This window comes from Xenopus tropicalis, chromosome 10 (assembly GCF_000004195.4).
Source record: "Xenopus tropicalis strain Nigerian chromosome 10, UCB_Xtro_10.0, whole genome shotgun sequence".
In the NCBI taxonomy this organism is placed as follows: domain Eukaryota; kingdom Metazoa; phylum Chordata; class Amphibia; order Anura; family Pipidae; genus Xenopus; species Xenopus tropicalis.
The window spans coordinates 36080040-36103085 of record NC_030686.2 but is presented as its reverse complement, the minus strand read 5'-3'; the positions used below and the strand labels follow the sequence as shown (position 1 = coordinate 36103085).

Genomic DNA, 23046 nt, shown 5'->3' with positions numbered 1-23046 from the left:
CAACCCCTGAAAATATCCAATTTCCATTTAATATACTGAACTAGAGGGCAATAGGATTTTATCAATTTTTAACTTGATGATTCAGCGATGCTGACTGTACAGGAAAATCTATGGCCATGTCTTGAAGGTCAGATGCTTGGCACAAATAATGATCCTCATACTGGGTCCATTTCAGTGAAGGAGGGAGTAGTTGCTGTGAGCTTAAGGCATTAGAATATGAGGGTATAGCTTATTGTATGTCCAGAACATTCCTTCTCTGTGTATTTGTATTTATACATATGGGAGGGAGGTGCCATATTGTTTCCCTTAGACAGTACAGTATGAGGGTACAGCTTATTGTGTGCCCAGAACATTCCTTCTCTGTATATTTGTATTTATACATATGGGAGGGAGGTGCCATATTGTTTCCCTTAGACAGTACAGTATGAGGGTACAGCTTATTGTGTGCCCAGAACATTCCTTCTCTGTATATTTGTATTTTTACATATAGGAGGGAGGTGCCATATTGTTTCCCTTAGACAGTACAGTATGAGGGTACAGCTTATTGTGTGCCCAGAACATGTCATCATTGTATATTTAAACATGTATCTATATATATATATATATATACAATATGTATACAGAAACAAAAGGAGCACACCCTTAAGGCAATCGAATGCCCTAGGTGCTGGTCAAAAAATTTAATAAACAAACAGAGTACCGCACACATAGGGACTTAATGAAAAAATAAAAAAGGTTTATTGAAAAAGATCCGACGTTAAGAGCACCTACTGTGCTCTTCTTCAGGGTCCCTGAGGAAGAGCACAGTTGGTGCTCGAAACGTCGGATCTTTTTCAATAAACCTTTTTTATTTTTTCATTAAGTCCCTATGTGTGCGGTACTCTGTTTGTTTATATATATATATATATTTTTTTTTTTTTTTCTTTACATTGTGCATTGACAGGCAAGTACTAATTAATTATATCTCGCTAGCATTTTTTCGTGATTGTTTCCTCTAGTACAGCACCGTGGAATGTTTCGGCCCATCACAACTGTCAGCTAATAATGATGCTGTCTATAAAGTGGAAAATAACATAGAAGAGGCAATTAAGGGAATTCTCCATAGATTCATACCTTTGATGTAAATGAATGTAAATTTGCTATAATGCCCATTTGCACAGCAAAAATATGATTAAAAATGTAAAAAAAAAACAACCTGGGGGAAAAAAGCTATATGTATCCATTTTTACTCCCTTCATATGGAAGATGGGCGCTTCCAACTATGGGGACACTGGGATATGGTGTCTCTGACATTTAACGCAGGTCGTGTTTGATTGGCAGAAAGGGAAAATTCTACAACGTATTTATAAGAAGGATTTCTGCTCAGCATGTTACAGGCAGTAACGCCTGGGGGGGCCAAGCTCGGTGCTGTGCGGGTCAGGCTTGTAGAGCAGATTCCATGCTCCCACCATAGAAGCGGCTGGTGTTGTATCTTTGTAAAATTGCCAGTCACTAAATAGGCTCTAAACAACATAAAAAAGAGAATAAATAATATAAAAATATAAGTATGTATCTCTATATGGGCCACTCCATTGTTCCTCAGAGAAACCCATAAATGTGCATGCATTCTCCTCTGGCTAGTGCTTGTATTAAATTGACCAAAAAGTCAAGTGGGGCCAAATGATCAGAACAGCCGGAGTTGTCCCAAAATGAAGGTCGACAAATCGGGCAAAGATCTGCTTGTTTAGTGTAGTGGATCTTAATGTGTGTAGCCGGCTTTAGGTCACCGACCTGATTACACAATAGCCTGACAGGGCCCTAAGCATAATGTGCCAGCCAGCACTTTCCACTTAACAAAGCAGAGCTAATAGGGCTAATTTATAATTACTAAAATGTGCTAATATGAATGCAGTGTGTGCCCATCAGAATGCCTCATACCAACACATATTATCGCTCTGCTATCCCAGCTCCATATGCCGGGTGCATCAAACTCTGGCACAATAAAACAATGGAGACCTGTGAATAATACCCAGTGGCAAAGCAGATATAAACTTGCCCACATCGACTTTGACTATTAACCAGCATCTGTCTGGCCCGTCTCTAACATCACAGGTGAGGGCACACTTTAAAAATCAAAGTGGCATGAAATTTGGACCATAGCCAGATGTCATTGGGACAGGTGGAGGAATGCCCCAAGTGCTGGAGGCACGCTAAGATCCGCTCGCTTGGCGAGGTTGCCAAGCAAGCGAATCCTCTTCCGATATCCCCACCTACGGGTTGAGCCAATGCGGTCCCCAATCCAACTAATTTTCGTTAGTGCCCATACACGGGCCAATAAGCTGCCAAATTGGTCTAAGGGACCAATATTGGCAGCTAGAATCAACCCATGTATGGCCACCTTTAGGTCAACCACACACCATCAACCATTTGGAACCCAGCAGACCCTTGGGTAAACCCCAGTGCTTGACTGCCACTGAAAGGGTGGAGCTTCCTACTAAAGGGATAGAGTTTATTTGCGGTAGAACAGGTGATGGACTAGGCACATCAGCCAGGCTGGTATATAGTGGACCCATAATTCAAAACTGATAACACCTATATAGCCAGTAAGGACAGCATCATTAGTGTGCCAGCTGAATTAAATGCAATTAAGTTTAACCCATGCCTGTTCTGTGTGCCACCCCCTTCGCAAGCACACGTTGCATGCAATTAGTACTAATCTTCACCTTGTTGCGTAGTGGGCACATTCATGCTGGAATTCCGAAAAGCAATTGTAAAATGCAACAATATTTTACACTTCTTTATTAAATGGGCACTAATATGTTTTTGAGCCAGTCGTTTTCCCAGAGATTACAATATAGTCATGTGTATTCCCTGGAAGAGACGAACACTGATGACGCAAGTTATCCTCACTGGTATTCATTTACGCCCGTTAGCAAAAAATCCCATAGCAGAACGTGGCATAGTGTAAAATAGCTAGAAATGTGATAACATCTCTCCTTACAACTTTCAGTGGAAAAATGAAAAACTTCTACTAAATTAACTATTCCTTGTGCTTTCATTGGCCGACCATTTATCTGCCCCTTCGGATAATTTTCCATTTAATTATAATTATATGCAGTAAAAATGGAAAAAGTCTCATCCATCTTAGCTCACTGTGTTACGGAAATAATCATGTTATGTTGCATATGAATTCCCAAATGGGAGTTATAGATAAAGGCAAAGCATGCAAATTGTAATAGTTGTAAGTCTTTATCTTCTATGGTTTTCTGGTCCAGTTAGATCTCTGCTACCGCGGGCCGCTAACCGCTTCAAGATGCCTTTCTACCCGCAACAGTGGGAATCCCCAGTGGAAAGGCCTACACATTGCTTCCACTTTCAGAAGTTGCAAGGTTTCCTCCCGCAGGCAACGTAGCACGACCTCGTAAAAAGCCAAATCGATACGCAGGCCGTTCCACCAGTGACTCCTATTATTATTGGTGAAAAGGCACTTTGGAGCGCTTAGTCGCATGCGATAGATCTCTGCTAACTCGCTTTGTGGGACATGGTGGAGAAAACTGAAGATAGAACTGCCTGTGGGTGAAATCAAAACAGGGGAAAACTTCTATCCCCAGCACATCCCCAACAGAACAGGTTTAGTAAAGAGAGATTTCGCCTATAGTAGCAGTGGGGGGATAATAGCCTCTGGGAAGGGACTGGGGCTGTGGGATAGCAGGTATAGTAGGGAGAGATGGTGCCTATAGTAGAAGTGGGGGGATAATAGCCTCTGGGAAGGGACTGGGGCTGTGGGATAGCAGGTATAGTAGGGAGAGATGGTGCCTATAGTAGCAGTGGGATAATAGCCTCTGGGAAGGGACTGGGGCTGTGGGATAGCAGGTATAGTAGGGAGAGATGGTGCCTATAGTAGCAGTGGGATAATAGCCTCTGGGAAGGGACTGTGGCTGTGGGATAGCAGGTATAGTAGGGAGAGATGGTGCCTATAGTAGCAGTGGGATAATAGCCTCTGGGAAGGGACTGTGGCTGTGGGATAGCAGGTATAGTAGGGAGAGATGGTGCCTATAGTAGCAGTGGGGGGATAATAGCCTCAGGGAAGGGACTGGGGCTGTGGGATAGCAGGTATAGTAGGGAGAGATGGTGCCTATAGTAGCAGTGGGATAATAGCCTCTGGGAAGGGACTGGGGCTGTGGAATAGCAGGTATAGTAGGGAGAGATGGTGCCTATAGTAGCAGTGGGGGGATAATAGCCTCTGGGAAGGGACTGGGGCTGTGGGATAGCAGGTATAGTAGGGAGAGATGGTGACTATAGTAGCAGTGGGGGATAATAGCCTCTGGGAAGGGACTGTGGCTGTGGGATAGCAGGTATAGTAGGGAGAGATGGTGCCTATAGTAGCAGTGGGGGGATAATAGCCTCTGGGAAGGGACTGGGGCTGTGGGATAGTAGGTATAGTAGGGAGAGATGGTGACTATAGTAGCAGTGGGGGATAATAGCCTCTGGGAAGGGACTGTGGCTGTGGGATAGCAGGTATAGTAGGGAGAGATGGTGCCTATAGTAGCAGTGGGGGGATAATAGCCTCTGGGAAGGGACTGGGGCTGTGGGATAGTAGGTATAGTAGGTATAGTAGGGAGAGATGGTGCCTATAATAGCAGTGGGGGAACTGGGGCTGTGGGATAGTATGTGAAACGCATCAGGGGAGGACATCAGAGGCCAGGGGAAGTGGCAACAGGGTCAGGTCCAGGTATTTGCCCGGTGTCCCTTTGGCTCAGTCCGACCCTGGTGGCAGAATATCTATAAACTTTTAAAATTTTAATTATGGACATACGATGAGCACGTTAGTAGTAAACCCTGGCTGCTGGGGTATCTTTGATCATGATGTGATCGCTGACAACATGCATCTCAGGATAGATCAAAGAGTAACTATATATAACCATTAATAAATTCAATGGAGTCGGCAGTGGTGTCCATGAGAGCCGGCACCACAGAATTTATGTTCCAAGGCAGTCAAGCAAGGAACAAGGAACAAGTGTTTCTCAAAAGAATCCCCTGACACATCCATCTGTGCCTAAAGCTAGGTTGCCTATATAAATGTGTATATATACTAAATACTGGTTATATATACTAAATACTGGTTATAAAAACACAAATTTCTGAGCAACTGCACTTTCTGCACTAGCAATGCATTTACCCGCTCCAATACTACATTTCTGAACAATTTTCAAAGGAATATGTAACAGGCAGCATAGAAAACATGGGGTCAAAGTAAACCCAACTAATATCCATCTGTATATATATATATTTATATACATTATAATACAGGTGCAGCCCCACTGGATAATGAAAAACTTGATTTTATTGTTGCATTACCTTAATGGTAATAGTCATTTCCTACCCAAGGTTATGCTTGGAGGGGGCTACATTGCCGCCAGCTGTAATGCACATATTCGCATACTTCTAATAAAAGTTTATTTTGACCTTGTTACTTAACCACATTGGCTTGTTATAAAGCTTTCGAATAGTGCCAGCGGCTGGATTAAGCGGTAATTCTAGTAATTGGCCTATACATGCCTGCGGGGTGGAAACACTCACCAAGGCAGCCGCTTTCTTTTTAAATAAAAAATTTAAAAAAGGAAATTTTTTTCTTTCTGCATTAATAGAGAATAAGGTATAATGCGTAGAAATGAAAGGATCCGAGTGCATTTAGTGATAATGAAATGTCTTTGAATGTAAATTGTATCTGTTTTATGGTTAAAATGAAGGGAACATTTAGATGTCAGACCATTTATTATGTCATAATGCCTTTAGAACGGCTTGGCCCATTTATTAGTAGGATTTATGTTCCCTTTGTTTTCATGTAACTGTTCAGCAAGTCATATTGGCGTAGGAACAGTGCTGCATAATGTACACAGCTCCCCCTCAGCTCTGCACCCATACACCGCTTCCCCCCTCCCGAAGCTTCTGCCCAAGGCACCAACCTATATTATGTATTGTTTGAATGTACATTGCTGTGCATACAAGTAGCCCAATATAAATACTAATGCACAGACATGTAGCCTGAGGCGGCGGGCTTAGCAGAGGCCAAGATGGCACAACGGGGCCTGCATCCGAAGGTAGGCAGTGATGGAATATTCCATGTGTAGGCACACAATGCCAGTTCCCATATGCATTGTAACTTCAGAGATGGAATCAAATGAATTTGAAAACTAAAAACTATTAAAATTGCTTATTCGAAGGTCGCGGCAGACGTTAATTTCAACACTGGCCTCTTTATTGTATGTCACTTTGTGTTACTCTATCCTATTACATGGATTCATTATGCTCCCATATTTAACACATTTAATATTTAATATATAATATAATAGCAACGCATCTCCGCTAAAATGAATTAACCTTCTTACGTTTCTTTTGCATTCTTTGCAGATGGGAAATAAATCAGATGCCTCTGCATTTTATTCCTCCATATCGGAAACTGATGACATTGTGTTAGGAGTCCTATATTCAGTGTTTGGTAAGGAAAGCAGTGTAATGTCCCAGGTGCCTTTAACCCAAACATGGCCATCCATGGGTTGATAAAAGTTGGCTGAAAATCAGCTAGATACAAAAACATATTCTCTAATGCAGTGTTTGTCTGACATTTTTAGCTCTTTTTAACTTATTTGTTCAGTGCCACCTTAGCTAATAACAAAGTCATATGTGTATCTAAAGATATTTCAGCCATAGTTCCATGAATATCATGGGCACAAATAGTTATATAGAAGCATTAGAAACACTGATGTAACAGTCACCCTGCTATAGTTCCAGGGGTACCCAGGGCACAAATAAGCACTCACCCCAAATCTCCCCCTAACTGGCCTTCAGGCTGGGCCCTCTTAGCTCATAACAAGGTTACAGATATATAGAAACATTGGGGTAACAGACACCCTGCTATAGTTCCAGGGGTACCCAGGGCACAAATAAGCACTCACCCCAAATCTCCCCCTAACTGGCCTTCAGGCTGGGCCCTCTTAGCTAATAACAAGGTTACAGATATATAGAAACATTGGGGTAACAGACACCCTGCTATAGTTCCAGGGGTACCCAGGGCACAAATAAGCACTCACCCCAAATCTCCCCCTAACTGGCCTTCAGGCTGGGCCCCCTTAGCTCATAACAAGGTTACAGATATATAGAAACATTGGGGTAACAGTCACCCTGCTATAGTTCTAGAGGTACCCAGGGCACAAATAAGCACTCACCCCAAATCTCCCCCTAACTGGCCTTAAGGCTGGGCCCCCTTAGCTCATAACAAGGTTACAGATATATAGAAACATTGGGGTAACAACCACCCCGCTATAGTTCCAGGGGTACCCAGGGCACAAATAAGCACTCACCCCAAATCTCCCCCTAACTGGCCTTCAGGCTGGGCCCCCTTAGCTCATAACAAGGTTACAGATATATAGAAACATTGGGGTAACAACCACCCCGCTATAGTTCCAGGGGTACCCAGGGCACAAATAAGCACTCACCCCAAATCCCCCCCTAACTGGCCTTCAGGCTGGGCCCCCTTAGCTCATAACAAGGTTACAGATATATAGAAACATGGGGGTAACAGTCACCCTGCTATAGTTCCAGGGGTACCCAGGGCACAAATAAGCACTCACCCCAAATCCCCCCCTAACTGGCCTTCAGGCTGGGCCGCCTTAGCCCATAACAAGGTTACAGATATATAGAAACATTGGGGTAACAGCCACCCTGCTATAGTTCCAGGGGTACCCAGGGTACAAATAAGCACTCACCCCAAATCTCCCCCTAACTGGCCTTCAGGCTGGGCCCCTTAGCTCATAACAAGGTTACAGATATATAGAAACATTGGGGTAACAGACACCCTGCTATAGTTCCAGGGGTACCCAGGGCACAAATAAGCACTCACCCCAAATCTCCCACTAACTGGCCTTCAGGCTGGGCCCCCTTTAGCTCATAACAAGGTTACAGATATATAGAAACATTGGGGTAACAGCCACCCTGCTATAGTTCCAGGGGTACCCAGGGCACAAATAAGCACTCACCCCAAATCTCCCACTAACTGGCCTTCAGGCTGGGCCCCCTTTAGCTCATAACAAGGTTACAGATATATAGAAACATTGGGGTAACAGCCACCCTGCTATAGTTCCAGGGGTACCCGGGCAGCAGTTAGTGGTAATTCTATAACCCATAACCTTTTCTGTGCCCACACAGGCCTTTTGTCTCTCTCTGGCAACTCCATGCTGCTGTTGGTGGCCTACAGAAAACGCTCCATTCTGAAACCTGCTGAGTTCTTCATCGTTAACCTCTCTATCAGTGACCTGGGTATGACCGGGACCCTGTTTCCTCTGGCAATTCCATCATTATTTGCACACAGGTACTTGAATAATGATGAATTTGTAAAAAAAAAGTTGACCAAGGGAGAGAAAGAGACAAAGAACGCAAGCTGGTAGCTTCTCCATCCCCTTCTATACATTTTATATATTACTGAACACCAGTAGCAATATACAAATAAACATACACATCCACAAAGCCCCCAAAATACAACTTAGTAACCAGAGGGGAAAACATTGGCTAATTTTTAGGAGACATAGCAAGTCCCAATACAGTGTCATATGCAGAGGTCAGAGCTATTTAAGGGTAAGGTCACATTATATAATTGACAGTAAGAACAGGGCGGCCTTGTGTTTGCCTGCACTGCACTATGCTATTTAAATGAACACTAGCCTGTAATAGAATGGCCTATTCTTAGCAACTTTGCAAGTAGTCTTCATTTTTTATTTGTTATAGTTCCTAAATTATTTGCCTTCTTCTTACTCTTCGCAGCTTCCCAATGAGAGTCACTGACCCCTGCAGCCATAAACTATTGCTCTGTGAGGCTACAATGTTATTGTTATTTTTTATTGCTTAGGCTGATGCCACACGTGGCGTTTTTACGCTGCGTATTTTCTAATTCTCTCAGCGGCTGAAAAACGCACAATATCATCATCCATAGAAATAACTTGAAAAGACTCGAAGCAAACCACACAATGCGTAAATACGCTAGAAAACGCCTTACCACGGATTTTTCAAGCGTTTGCCGAAATACGCCAGTATTTGCACAGCAAGCTATTCCTATGTATACGCAAAGGCAGCTGCCAGACCTAGCGGAAATGCGCGGCATTTTTTACTATTTCGCACTATTAGCACCATGGAAACGGGATTAGCTACGTCACCAGTACTAGGCTGAAAAACGCCATAGTCAGGGGCTGTGTGGCTTGTGCGGCGTTTTTAGGCTGAGAAAACACGCAGCGTAAAAACGCCACGTGTGGCATCAGCCTTACCTTTCTATTCAGACTCTCTCCTATTCATCTTCCAGTTTCTCTTTTAAAACACCGCCTGGTTGCTATGGTAAATTTGACCCTAGCAACCAGACAGCTGCTGAAATTCCAAACTAGAGGTGCTAAAATATTTAAATATATATATTTATCATTATAGTGAGAGGTAGAATTCAGCCTGTGAAAAAAAGCACATCGTGAGTTAATGTGGAATACATTTCTATGATATGAAACCTAGAGGTCTGAGCTGGAAACCCCTAAGATACCAGCAGAATTCTAACAGATTTACCTCCCACTCGCTCAGCAACATATAATGGTAAATACTCCAGGTTACTTATTATTCTCCAGGCCTAGTAACACCTGCAGGGACTGAATTATATGCAGGAATCACTTAACCTTGCTGCTTTGTTTTTATTTGAGAAGCAAGAAAAAGAAAATCAGAGAAAAAAAAACCCGAATAATAAATAAATACAATTGAATATAATTGGCAGTATTTCTAATATCCATTGTTTATAGGCTCTAATTATTTCCCTAGCAATTATGCAAAAACTGCAATGCATTCTGCTCTCCTTTCTGCTTGTGGGATTAACCCCACCCACTGATTAATCAGGAAAGGAAGCATTAACGGTAAATACAAATTAATCAGATTGGAGTAATTGGCCCCCAGATGTGATGCACATTTGTTTATACATTGCACCATCATTGCAGGGCTCATTAAAGGAGTTGTAAACCCTAAGGGGCACATTTACTAATTTACAAACGTCCGAACAGCGTCCGAATGCGTTTTTTTTGCAATGATCGGTATTTTGTGACTTTTTCGAGCGCTCAATACGAAAGTCGCGACAATTCGCGAAAGTCGTACTGGCTATGAAAAAGTCGCGACAATTCGTGCAAGTCGGAACGGCTACGAAAAAGTCGCGAAAAATACGAAAAAGTCGCAAAATGTTCGTTTTCCAATCCGAATTTTTCCCATTCGGATTCGTGGATTAGTAAATCAGCCCCTAAATGTCTGCCTCATTAGAAAACCACTGCAATTAAAAGAAAGGTGCAGTTCATATCTTCTGTTTCCTTTTATTTTGGGTTGTGGGCTGAACCCCACCCCACATTGGGACATGATTGGAGGAAAGTAAAAGTAAAGGAATGTGATTCCAGAGGCCCCAATGGTACCCTTAACACTAGCACCTTCCGCTTGCCATGGTAATTAAAATATTGCTCATTTGTTCCTGTTCAGCAATTTTACATATGTGGGGTTTTAATTAATTCAGTGAATACATACGTGGTATTAATATGAGTGTAGTTCAGTCTCCTATGCAAAAGAGTCAGGGATCCAATATTCCTTGTTTTTTGCTTATAACCTACTTTCCATCTGCCTTGGATTCCTTATTTACTCAAGCAGTGTCAGACTGGGGGTCCAGGGACCACTGGGGGGCTGTCAACTCAAGGGCCCACCATCCTAGCTGTGTAGGTCCCGAACCCCATTGTAAACCACTTTGCTACCCCCCATGCCACCCCATTACATTCCCATTCAAGCAGTGGGCCTTGGGTGCTGGGTCCATGGTAGCCAGGACCCATCTGGTTTTCTCTGGTGTCCGGCCCAGTCCAACCCTGTACTTTGGTACATCCATATTGCATTACTAAACAAGCTCTTATAATCTTGTATGCTCTACTGACACCAGTGTTAGTAAAACTGCCCTGGTGTGTTTGACTGTGATAGTATGTGTTAGATTGTAAGCTCTGCTGGGGAAGGGAATTTTGGGAATGATGTACATGTGATGATGAGATGATATATATATATATATATATAATAGAAAGAGTGCCGCACACATAGGGACTTGATACAAAAGAAAAAGTGGTTTTATTGAAAAAATTCCAACGTTTCGAGCACAATCTGTGCTCTTCCTCAGGGACAAACCAACCAATCGTAAAACACAAAAGCAAAAAGTATTTTACGATTGGAGGAGTGTGTTGAACTAATTTAGGTTATGATGTCAGCCACTGTATTTTGGCGCCAAGTTTGGTTTAAGTATGGGTCACTTGTCTTGTGTGTTCACTTTGAGAAAGGCTGTAGCCACAGCCGAAACGTTAGTCTGTTTAAATACATTTTTCTTTATTTTTGCATTAAGACCTGTGAGTGCGGCATCTTTTTCCTTTGTACATCGCTTGTTTTTACTGCACCCAGGCACTATTGGCTCCAACATAACGCGAGTGCCGGCTCTTCATTACATTCTATATATATATATATATAAAGTATGGAATGATGTATAATACAGGTATGGGATCCCTTATCCAGAGACCCATTATCCATAAAGTTCGAAATTACGGGAAGGCCATCTCCCATGGGCTCCATTTTAATCAAATAATTCAGATTTTTAAGAATTGTTTGCTTTTTCAATGAAATAATAAAACAGTCCCTTGTACTTGATCCCAACTAAGATATAATTACCCCTTATTGGGGCAGAACAGTCCTATTGGGTTTATTTAATGGTTAAATGATTCCCTTTTCTCTGTAATAATAAAACAGTACCTGTACTTGATCCAACTAAGATATAATTACCCCTTATTGGGGGCAGAACAGCCCTATTGGGTTTATTTAATGGTTAAATGATTCCCTTTTCTCTGTAATAATAAAACAGTACCTGTACTTGATCCCACCTAAGACAGAATTAATCCTTATTGCATGCAAATCAAACCTCTTGGGTTTATTTAATGTTTAAATTATGTTTTAGTAGACTTAAGATATGGAGATCCAAATTACTGAAAACCCCAGGTCCCGAGCATTCTGGTTAACAAGTTCCATATCTGTACCTAAGTATAATAGTATAGTGCTGTGAAATATGTCTGCACTTTAGAACTAAATAATGAAAATAATGACACAGACCGAATAATTTCCATGGGAACCCTCAGCCAACAACATTCCACTCAGAGTATTGGAATGGAGATTTCTAAATCCTCTCTGCTCATTGTTCTCCCTGCGCCCCATCTATCTCTATCAGATCAGCTGCCTTAATATATACATTGTGATGGAAAGATACAGATGAGCAGTAGGTTGAGTCGGGGCCAGATTAGACGCTGCTCACATTTCAGCACTTGAGAGATAATTGGCTGATTGATGTGGCTGAAAAAGGCCCAGGGGGAGAGGACACGTTTACTGAAGCACATTAGGTCTCATCTGGAATGCTGGGAGGGTTTCACCTTCATGGAGTTATAGACAGAGGCTCTCCATATTGCTATACACAGAGAAGACTTTGTTTTGTCAACTTTTGTCTGTTGTGCCATTGTGCCAACATTGTAAGTTGTGCCATTGTGCCAACATTGTAAGTTGTGCCATTGTGCCAACATTGTAAGTTGTGCCATTGTGCCAACATTGTAAGTTGTGCCATTGTGCCAACATTGTAACATTGTGCCAACAGCTATATAATAGCAAAAATTATCTGAGATATTTATTGTACAGTGCAGGGCTGCCATTGGGAGGACAGGGGCCTTATGTAGGGTCGCCACACTGACCTGCCAAGGTCAACCCATGTACGGAAAATATACCAGCAATCTCTTCCCGCACTGGCAACATATCGTCTAAAGTTACCTAATAATTTCTGTTAATTATAGGACCTTTTAAGTATTAGATATGATGTCATTATCTTTAGAAAGCACTGTTTCTTTAAGCTAGCATGAATATATGGGATATTCAGCATTAAAGGTAAACTATACCCCCAGATTCCTGAACCAACAACCATGTGTGCTCTTGGTTTATTTTGTGCACTGGGAATCGTATGATCCCAGAGGGCGGCACTTAGTACTTAAAAATGGCAATTTTCTATTTAGGATTACCCAATGGCACATTCTACTAAATAAGTATATTTTTATGAAAATGATTTATTTGTAGGAAGCAGGGTTTTACATATGAGAAGTACATTTTTATACAGACCTACATTGTTTGGGGGGTATGGTTTACCTTTACTGGCATTGCACAGGCTACACTGTTCCAAGATGGAACGGTTCCTTAGGGACAGGAGTGTAACCCTTTGCTTTTTTGCAGGTGGTTGTTCGATAAAGTGACATGCAATTACTATGCATTCTGTGGAATGCTTTTTGGACTTTGCAGCTTGACTAACCTGACGGTGCTGAGCTCTGTCTGCTGTCTGAAAGTCTGTTATCCGGCTTATGGTAAGTTCACTCAGATGGTACATGATATACACGCAGAGATACTCATTCTAATTTATTTCTGACGCTATATGAAACAGTATGAGGATATTTATATTTATTTATTGCAAGAATATATATATATTATTATTATTATTAACATTTATTTATAAAGCGCCAACCCAACATATTCCGCAGCGCTGTACAATAAGTGGGTTTCATACATTGGACATACAGAGTAACATATAAAGCAACCAATAACCGATACAAGAGGTGAAGAGAACCCTGCCCAAAAGAGCTTACATATATATTCCTTGACTGAAAATAGTAAGAGCTTCTTATCTTATTTCATAGTCCTCCTGAAATGTTACAATCCCCTCACAAGAAGCCATAAAGTAATGTAGCCTTGGGTGAAAAAGGAGCCATGGCCTGAAGAAACCTAGGAAGATGCTCATTATATACAGGTATCGGACCCCTTATCCGGAAACCCGTTATCAAGAAAGCTCCAAATTACGGAATGCCCGTCTCCCATAGACTCCATTTTAATCAAATAATTCAGAATTTTAAAACTGATTTCCTTTTTCTATGTAGAAATAAAACAGAACCTTGTAATTGATTCCAACTAAGATATAATTAATCCTTATTGGATGCAAAACAATCCTATTGGGTTTAATTAATGTTTTATTGATTTTTTAGTAGACTTAAGGTATGGAGATCCAAATTACGGAAAGACCCCTTATCCGGAATACCCTTGGTCCCGAGCATTCTGGATAATGGGTCCTATACCTGTATATATATAGATATACAGAACTATACAAATATAGCTGTAGCATAGCTGGTAGAGCATAGCTTTCATGCTAGTGGTCATAACAGTATATATATATAACTCACAAGTTGCTGTCAACTGCACGTACCAGCATGGACAACTAAACGTTAAATACTTTTCTGTGCTCTTAAGGACACTGCCCCAATTGGCTTTGCTATATACAATTTTGCCAGCAAGTGCACGTATGCTGAAATGCTGGCTAAGAGGGTTTCATTGTGGGTAAAAACTTGCCACACTGTGTCCAATAACGTTCAAATTAACCTTAATATATTACTTAGATTTGCCATGATATTTGTCTGAATTCCATGATTACAAAATGTGTTTGCGACCACAAAAAGAATTTTGTTAGCACAAAATACTCTCTGTGAATCCCAAAAAGAATCTTTAGGGGAACAAAATACATTTTATGAGTACAATTTTTATGTTTGTAACCGGAATATTACCTTTTTAGGCTACAAAATGATTTGCGTGTTAACAGAATTATTTTTATTTGGAGTTGGGTTTATGACTATAGGATTTACCGTCTAACAAAATATTTTGTGTTTACAAAATGCCTTTTGAAGAAACCAACTGAAACGAAATTAATGACCTACAAAAATACCTAACAAGTGTATTAATAAATAATGATAAATAAGAAAATAATTGACTACAAAGTTAGTCAATCTAAAGCGCCTGCAGTATTGGGAGAAGAGGAAAGAAGCAGGATAAACGTACCCAGCGTTATTAAGACCCGGGTGTATAAACCCCGAGTCTACCACTCGTTCTTTTTCAGTCAGAAGCTCCCAATGAAGTCAAATCGGCTTACAACATACAATGAGTAAAAGAAGTCAAACAAAGCTCACCGCTATCCAGAAGTGGTCCGGTTGCTCACAGCCCCAAACTCGTAGCTGAGAGACGCAGAATCAAGCTCAAACGTAAAGGCTCCAAGTACACCGAACCCACATGGCTTGCTTAAAACTCAATCTTTATTGCTCCATTTAAAAACGATACACCTGACGCGTTTCGTGCAATTATGCACTTAATCATAGGCATGATTTTGGTTTTGAAGAAACCAAATGACAAGATACAAGTATCTTTGGAAAATAGAATATAATGCATGCATTTTGAGTTTACAAAATGTATTTTGTGTTTGAAAATGTAGTGAGTACAAACGGCACCCCATACTCACTCCTTCCTGCTGTGTGTATCAAGGGCAAGTTACAAATCTTTGTCTGGAAAAATGAAGCTGGCACAGTTGTTGGTGTCTTTTCACACCCATTAAGGAATGGGTTTTGTAGAAATATAGAATAAAGATGTAAACAGGTTTTTCTATTCTATATGCCTGAGGGATCTCATTTAGCCTGACCTGGTAGAATGTTTTAAAAGGGCTGAAGGTCACCTCTTCCCACCATTTTCCTCAGGGCCAAATACATATTGGATACATCACCAAACCAGCAAACCGTGACCACCGCCTCCTTATGACTTCCCTCTCTAAACCCCATGATTAGTATTCCAGCAAAGCATCTGAGGGTAAAACATGAGATCCTTCGGCGTCATTAGCACCTTCCCAGCCATCACCTCTCATGTAGGTTATGGCTGATCTGCCAGGAAGGACTTTATTGCAGACTAGAAAAGAGACTTCCAGTGCCTCCGATAATGTGATAGATTGTCTCTGGTTAATATAATTAGTGGGTAATCACTTGCAGTGGTGTCGCTGTGTTTAATCATCTCCCCATTGGCCTGTAAGAGCAACATTCAGTCTAATCACTGTCAATTACATTTCCTTTTTTTGAAAGATAATAAAATAAGATGTGTCCCTATGATTAATGTGCAGTGCTCACATATAGACTAATTGATGCCTTCAAATATGTTGGGTCCTTGGATTCTTATCATTTTATAACAATAGCAGGCATCTGTCGATGAATATAGATTGAAATTCTTTATTCTTCTATGGCAGGAAATAAGTTTTCCACCGCCCATTCACGAATCCTGCTGCTGGGTATTTGGGCCTACGCGGGTCTGTTTGCTACAGCGCCACTGGCGGACTGGGGGAAATATGGACCTGAGCCATACGGTACAGCTTGCTGTTTAGACTGGGAGGCATCTTACCGGGAACGCAAGGCTTTGTCCTACACCATATCTTTGTTTGTTTTCTGCTACCTCATCCCCTCTTCCTTAATATTCATCTCCTACACCCTCATATTTGTCACTGTGAAAGGGGCCAGGAGGGCCGTCCAGCAACATTTGTCCCCACAAGCTAAAGGAAGCAGCATCCACAGCTTGATAATAAAGGTTTGTTCACTCTAATTATTAAACACTTGCTATTAGAATCAGAGCTGTCCTTTGTGGCTTCCCAGAGGCTATTATCCCACTGCTACTATAGGCACCATCTCTCCCTACTATACCTGCTATCCCACAGCCCCAGTCCCTTCCCAGAGGCTATTATCCCCCCACTGCTACTATAGGCACCATCTCCCCCTACTATACCTGCTATCCCACAGCCCCAGTCCCTTCCCAGAGGCTATTATCCCCCCACTGCTACTATAGGCACCATCTCCCCCTACTATACCTGCTATCCCACAGCCACAGTCCCTTCCCAGAGGCTATTATCCCCCCACTGCTACTATAGGCACCATCTCTCCCTACTATACCTGCTATCCCACAGCCCCAGTCCCTTCCCAGAGGCTATTATCCCCCCACTGCTACTATAGGCACCATCTCTCCCTACTATACCTGCTATCCCACAGCCCCAGTCCCTTCCCAGAGGCTATTATCCCCCCACTGCTACTATAGGCACCATCTCTCCCTACTATACCTGCTATCCCACAGCCACAGTCCCTTCCCAGAGGCTATTATCCCCCCACTGCTACTATAGGCACCATCTCTCCCTACTATACCTGCTATCCCACAGCCCCAGTCCCTTCCCAGAGGCTATTATCCCCCCACTGCTACTATAGGCACCATCTCTCCCTACTATACCTGCTATCCCACAGCCCCAGTCCCTTCCCAGAGGCTATTATCCCCCCACTGTTACTATAGGCACCATCTCTCCCTACTATACCTGCTATCCCACAGCCCCAGTCCCTTCCCAGAGGCTATTATCCCTCCACTGCTACTATAGGCACCATCTCTCCCTACTATACCTGCTATCCCACAGCCACAGTCCCTTCCCAGAGGCTATTATCTCACTGCTACTATAGACACCATCTCTCCCTACTATACCTGCTATCCCACAGCCCCAGTCCCTTCCCAGAGGCTATTATCCCCCCACTGCTACTATAGGCACCATCTCTTCCTACTATACCTGCTATCCCACAGCCCCAGTCCCTTCCCAGAGGCTATTATCCCTCCACTGCTACTATAGGCACCATCTCTCCCTACTATACCTGCTATCCCACAGCCACAGTCCCTTCCCAGAGGCTATTATCTCACTGCTACTATAGACACCATCTCTCCCTACTATACCTGCTATCCCACAGCCACAGTCCCTTCCCAGAGGCTATTATCTCACTGCTACTATAGACACCATCTCTCCCTACTATACCTGCTATCCCACAGCCACAGTCCCTTCCCAGAGGCTATTATCTCACTGCTACTATAGACACCATCTCTCCCTACTATACCTGCTATCCCACAGCCCCAGTCCCTTCCCAGAGGCTATTATCCCACTGCTACTATAGGCACCATCTCTCCCTACTATACCTGCTATCCCACAGCCACAGTCCCTTCCCAGAGATTACTGATACATACTGTACATGTGTCCTTTGGGATTTGCCCACAGGTAGGAGTGATTGAGGGTAGAGATGAAATATAATTCTTAGTAGGTACCATGAGAAAAACAACAAACATATATATAAAACATGCCCTGGTATTTTAAGTACACAGAGGCCCAAACAGCCCCCCCAGCCCAATAAATAGTGACTGTCTATGGCATCTTACAGCAGCCCCTCTGGCATTTGCCAGATTCCACAGATTGCCAGTCTGAGCCCGTTGCCCATGGCCAAGGTGCCACTACCATATAAAAGTTTGGGCTGGGGTGGACAAAGGTGGGGTTTGGTTAACTTGAAATTTGCACTTCATTATATACATTGATATTTTTAGATGTACCTTTTCCTGGAATATGGTAAATATGGTAAATACCAATAATGTATTTTCTTTTTTCCGTAGCTCAGTATAGCAGTCTGCATTGGGTTTCTCATAGCCTGGACTCCATATGCTATTGTGGCTATGATGGCAGCATTTGGAGACCCTACAAAAATCCCATCGCTGGTGTTTGCACTGGCCGCAGCATTTGCCAAGTCCTCAACGATTTACAACCCAGTGGTTTATCTGCTCTTGAAGCCCAATTTCCTCAATGTGGTAACCAAAGACTTGACATTATTTCAGACCATGTGTGCAGTGGTTTGTGGGTGGTGTCGGACGCCTGCGGTCAAAACTCCATGTCCGCACAAAGACCTGAAAACCACCTCAAAACCGCCCAGCAGTTTTAAGAAAAGCCAAGGTGTGTGCAGGAACTGTGTTGATACTTTTGAATGTTTTCGGAATTACCCACGATGCTGCAGTGTGGGGAATGTTGACGCTGCCCAGCCCATGGCAGCCTCTCTGGTCAGAATCCCCCCAGCAAATGGCGCCCCCCAACAAACAGTTCAACTTGTTGTAAGTTCATCAAGAACAAGGTCTGGGGTGGAGACCGTTGAGGTGTCAACCGAGGCCCCAATGTCAGATTTCATTAAAGACTTTATCTGAACACAAAGGGTTTAACATCTCTGGGAAATGTCTGTTGTACTGATGTAAAATATTAAAGTGTTTTCAACTCATGATTAGACTACTGTGTTTTCTTCCATTATAATAAGCAAGAAATTATGGTGTAAGTCCCAGACTGACAGGGGGGGGCGCTGGTTGTACCAGGGGTAAGTCGAGAGAGCACGTACATGTAAGATATGTAAGAATTCCCCTGGTCAGACAAACTAACTCCAGTACAAATAGCTTGACTTGCTTGGAGCAGGCTCATGTGCAATTGCCCCCAGGGGTGTAGTTTTTCAACTCGTCTCAGGCAGCAGCGCCCCCAGAGTTACCAGGGTTGGCAAAATCGCTCCCGGTAACTTTAAGAGCCGAATTTCCAGTTTTTAAAACAGAAATTCGGCTCTGCTAGTGCGGATAGAGCAATTGCGCTCTCTACACTAGCGATGCCGCTCCCCCTGGACCCCCTCTGGTGCTGTAAAGGTAAGTGCAGGGGGGCAGCATCGGAGGTGATCACAGCAGTGATAACAACCTGATTGTATTATAGACATTGTGCCTCTTACCCACTCCTCCATTTCCCCAAGTCATACTTTTCAAGGGTGACAGGTAAGTAAAATTCGGGTGCAAATTGGGTGAAAGTGGGTCAAATCAGAGTAACTGCAAAATAACCAGCATGACATGTTAGTTGCCACTGTTGAGATATACCTGCTATATAGCTATACCTATTATAGGGCAGGACATAGGCATGCCAATCTTGCTTGTCATTCTGGATGCAAAAAATTCGGAAAGACCAGGGTCATTTGGCCAGAGCCCACAATATAGCCCCCACCAGCCCAACAAATGCTGACTTTCTATGGCATCTTACAGCAGGCCCTTTGACATATGTCTGAATACACAGATTTCAAATCTAGGCCTCGCTATATCCCCAGGTACCTTGTTTCTTGGGCTGAGGGCAGTGTTCCTGCTAGGCTATGCTTCATGCATGAAAACACATGATTAGACACACTGGTACACTGGTTAGGGACAAGTAATGCTTGGGGTGACACTGCCTTCTGCCTATCATTGCATACAACATACCTGGGTTGTCAGTACCCACTGCCTCTCACTGTATTATGTACTTGGAGTGCCATTTAACTATGTTTTACTGGATATAATGAGTTGCATACTGTATATAACATGCCAGTACAGAATACTTCTCAGTGTCTAATGTGCTTGTCAGTACTTGAATGCTTCTCACTAGAGCTGTATATAGATCCATTTCCGCCCTATGGCCTAGGCACCAGCCCACAGCCTCCCCCCTCCCCTCACCAGTTAGTTCATGTTTAATCCAGGTTTCACCCGCATTCCCCTTAGCCTCGCCACTGTAAAATTAAAGAGTTAAATATTTAGACTCCTTTTACCCCCTAAAGCTGCCATCCTATGCACAGGCCCTATGGAGCCTATATTAAAAACATGGCCCTACTTTTCACTGTATAATATACTTTGTTGGCCAGTGGGTAGCCCAGAGTAGCAATCTGGATTTTCTAGGCACACTTAATGGAAAAACTTGCCATCTAGTGGCCAGCTTCAAAATAGCAGCATGTTTATCTATAATGTCATTTACTCATGAACCATGGGCCTCATTTGCAAGGTACAGGGTAGGGGGCAAAAAGCAAATATATATGTGGGAAGGCCACCAGGGGTTTTGTATGTTTGCACCCTGTCCTGTACTTTCAACTAAACACAACAAAAAGATATTTGGAGGAGGGACTGTTTGTGCCAGGCCCCCTCAGAATTTTTTTTGGGGGGGGGGGTGGCGACCAAGTTACGCTACTGATATCGGTATGGTCACAGAACCCCTCAGTGACTTCTAATATCCTTATCATTTACAGTAGGGGGTACATTATCCCTTATAATACATGAGTGATACTCAGAGTTCCCTGTATAACTCAGCCTGCAGCCTTGTGCCTTTATAGGGTCACAGACCCCTCGGTGACTTTTAATATCCTTTTGATTTACAGTAGGGAGTACATTATCCCTTATAATACAAGTAATACTCTTTAGTAGCTAATCTCTAGATTACACTACAGGTGCCTCACTACTCAGTATATTATACTTAGTTGGATAACTTATTATAAAGTTGTAGTTTTACTACACCCCTATTGGCCACTAGGTGGCACTATTGAACAAGAGAATCGAATAGAATGCTAGATTACAGGCTTCTGAAATTACAATGATTTTAACGTCCTTGATTCAGCTTTTCTAACAAAGCAAAGACATTAAGCATAACTTTATGGCCAAGGAGTGCAGAGAGCATTTTAACAAATATAAGCAGGTGGGCAAAACCAATGTGTATACATTTTCCCCATCTTTGTTAGTGAGACTGTGATAAGGCTTCTAGAGTATAGGCTATAGGTAGGGTTGCCATGTGGCCACTAAACATGATGCTTGATGCCAATGTTATTAATAGGGTACAAAGATAAAAATATAGGAAGGCTGGTATTTATTTCCAGAAAAGTTGGCAACCCTAGCTATCAGCTGCAGGTCACCTAGGGTGGGCTGGACCTCCAATGGGCTCAGTGTGCAGCCACAAAGCTTGGGGAAAGCAGCATATAAATAGTGTCAGGTTAAGTAACAGGTACTATAAAAAGGCAGCTTGCTCCCAGAGCTATTAAACTGTCAGAAAGTGCTTATGAGTCCAGCGATTGTGCAAGCCCCTCGCTCTCACCCCCGTGCAATTGCACAACAGGAAAATCTCACCGACGGAATATTTAAAGGTGCAGTTCCTCATTTTACCCCTCCCTTCTCCATTCTTCGTTTGTTTATTGCGCAAGACACGTGGCTTTCAGTTGACTCTGCAATAACACTTCCTGTCGCTGTGCAGTTTAAAATGAATATACAGCCCAATATTTCCCTAAAGGAGTAGGTGCCTGGAATAAATCACACAGGGAAATAAACCCATCGGCTGACCTATTTAATCTTGGCAGTCATCATTAAATGCAAAGCAGTCTCAAAGATTTAGGGTTCCCTAAAGCCAACTCTCTGCTGGGAAACTGTCACATAAAATACATTCATAGTAGGCAGGTTGAAAAAAAAGATATGAGTGCAGGAAGTTCAACCCTTTTTGTCTTCCAGATGATCCACAGGAAGGAACTGTCCACTAGACAAGAGACTCCAAATATTTTATGGATCAATTAATAATGATTGTATAGCCTACAGGTGGGCAATATCAGGCTAATTTGGTAATTTGGCCCTGGGGCCAAACGATCGAATTAGAACGACTGAAATAGTCGGCATCGGTTCGGGGACCGAATCAAATAGCCGATACGGTCCCGATAAATCAAACCTGCCCGATCGAGAGCTGCCCAATTTCAGGCCAGATGTCGGTCAGGCAGGCCCCTCGTTTGTGCCCATACACAGGCAGATGAGCTGCCAATCGGACTAAAGGACCAATATCGGCAGCTAGAATCGGCCCGTGTATGGCCACCGTTATTGTGCTGATGTCAAGATCTCCTTTCCTCCAATCTTCTTGTCACTTGCAGCCGGTAGAATGAGTGTCATGGAAGGTGTAAGATAGACAATACCTTCTGGAATACTTGAATTGATCCCATTTGTTACAGTGAAACCCTTTACTGCCATGTTGCGACACATCTGGACTATACAGTACATTTAAGCTAAAACTTCTGATTTCAGTTTTATTATATACTGAATGGCAATTGCATTGTCCAAAACAGGACTAATTAATCTGCTGAAAGTGGCACCTATATAAATACCATATTGCTTTATGCGGTGATGGGTAAATATTGTCTAGTTGGAGGGGAGGTGAGAACCCTGCGCTGTCTTCTAGGTGTGAATAAAACTAGGTCATGGGCGTAGATTTCCTTTTGCCTTGCTTGTTATTGAGGATTAGTTAAATAACCCATGTAAACATTTAGGTCTGGACTGGGATACAAAATAAGCTCTGGCATGTCAAGTCCACAAAGCCCCAAATAGCCTCCACCAACCCAATAAATAGTGAGAGCAGCCCCTCTGACGTTTGCCTCTTGTCGTCACTATGTACCCCAAAACTGCTCAGTGTTCATGTTACACCTTTTGGGC

At 42.7% G+C, this 23046-nt stretch overlaps 1 protein-coding gene across 1 annotated transcript in view; it reads left to right on the top strand.

Moving 5' to 3' along the window:
• The window catches only part of opn7b (opsin 7, beta), a 41455-nt gene extending 22409 nt beyond the window's left edge, over positions 1-19046 (top strand). Inside the window, 5 exon segments of the mRNA NM_001079378.1 lie at positions 6391-6478; positions 8185-8347; positions 13321-13448; positions 16187-16521; positions 18397-19046. Of these exon segments, the coding sequence (NP_001072846.1) occupies positions 6391-6478; positions 8185-8347; positions 13321-13448; positions 16187-16521; positions 18397-18975 (1293 nt within the window). The 3' untranslated portion in view covers positions 18976-19046.
• The last annotated feature ends 4000 nt before the right edge of the window (positions 19047-23046 follow it).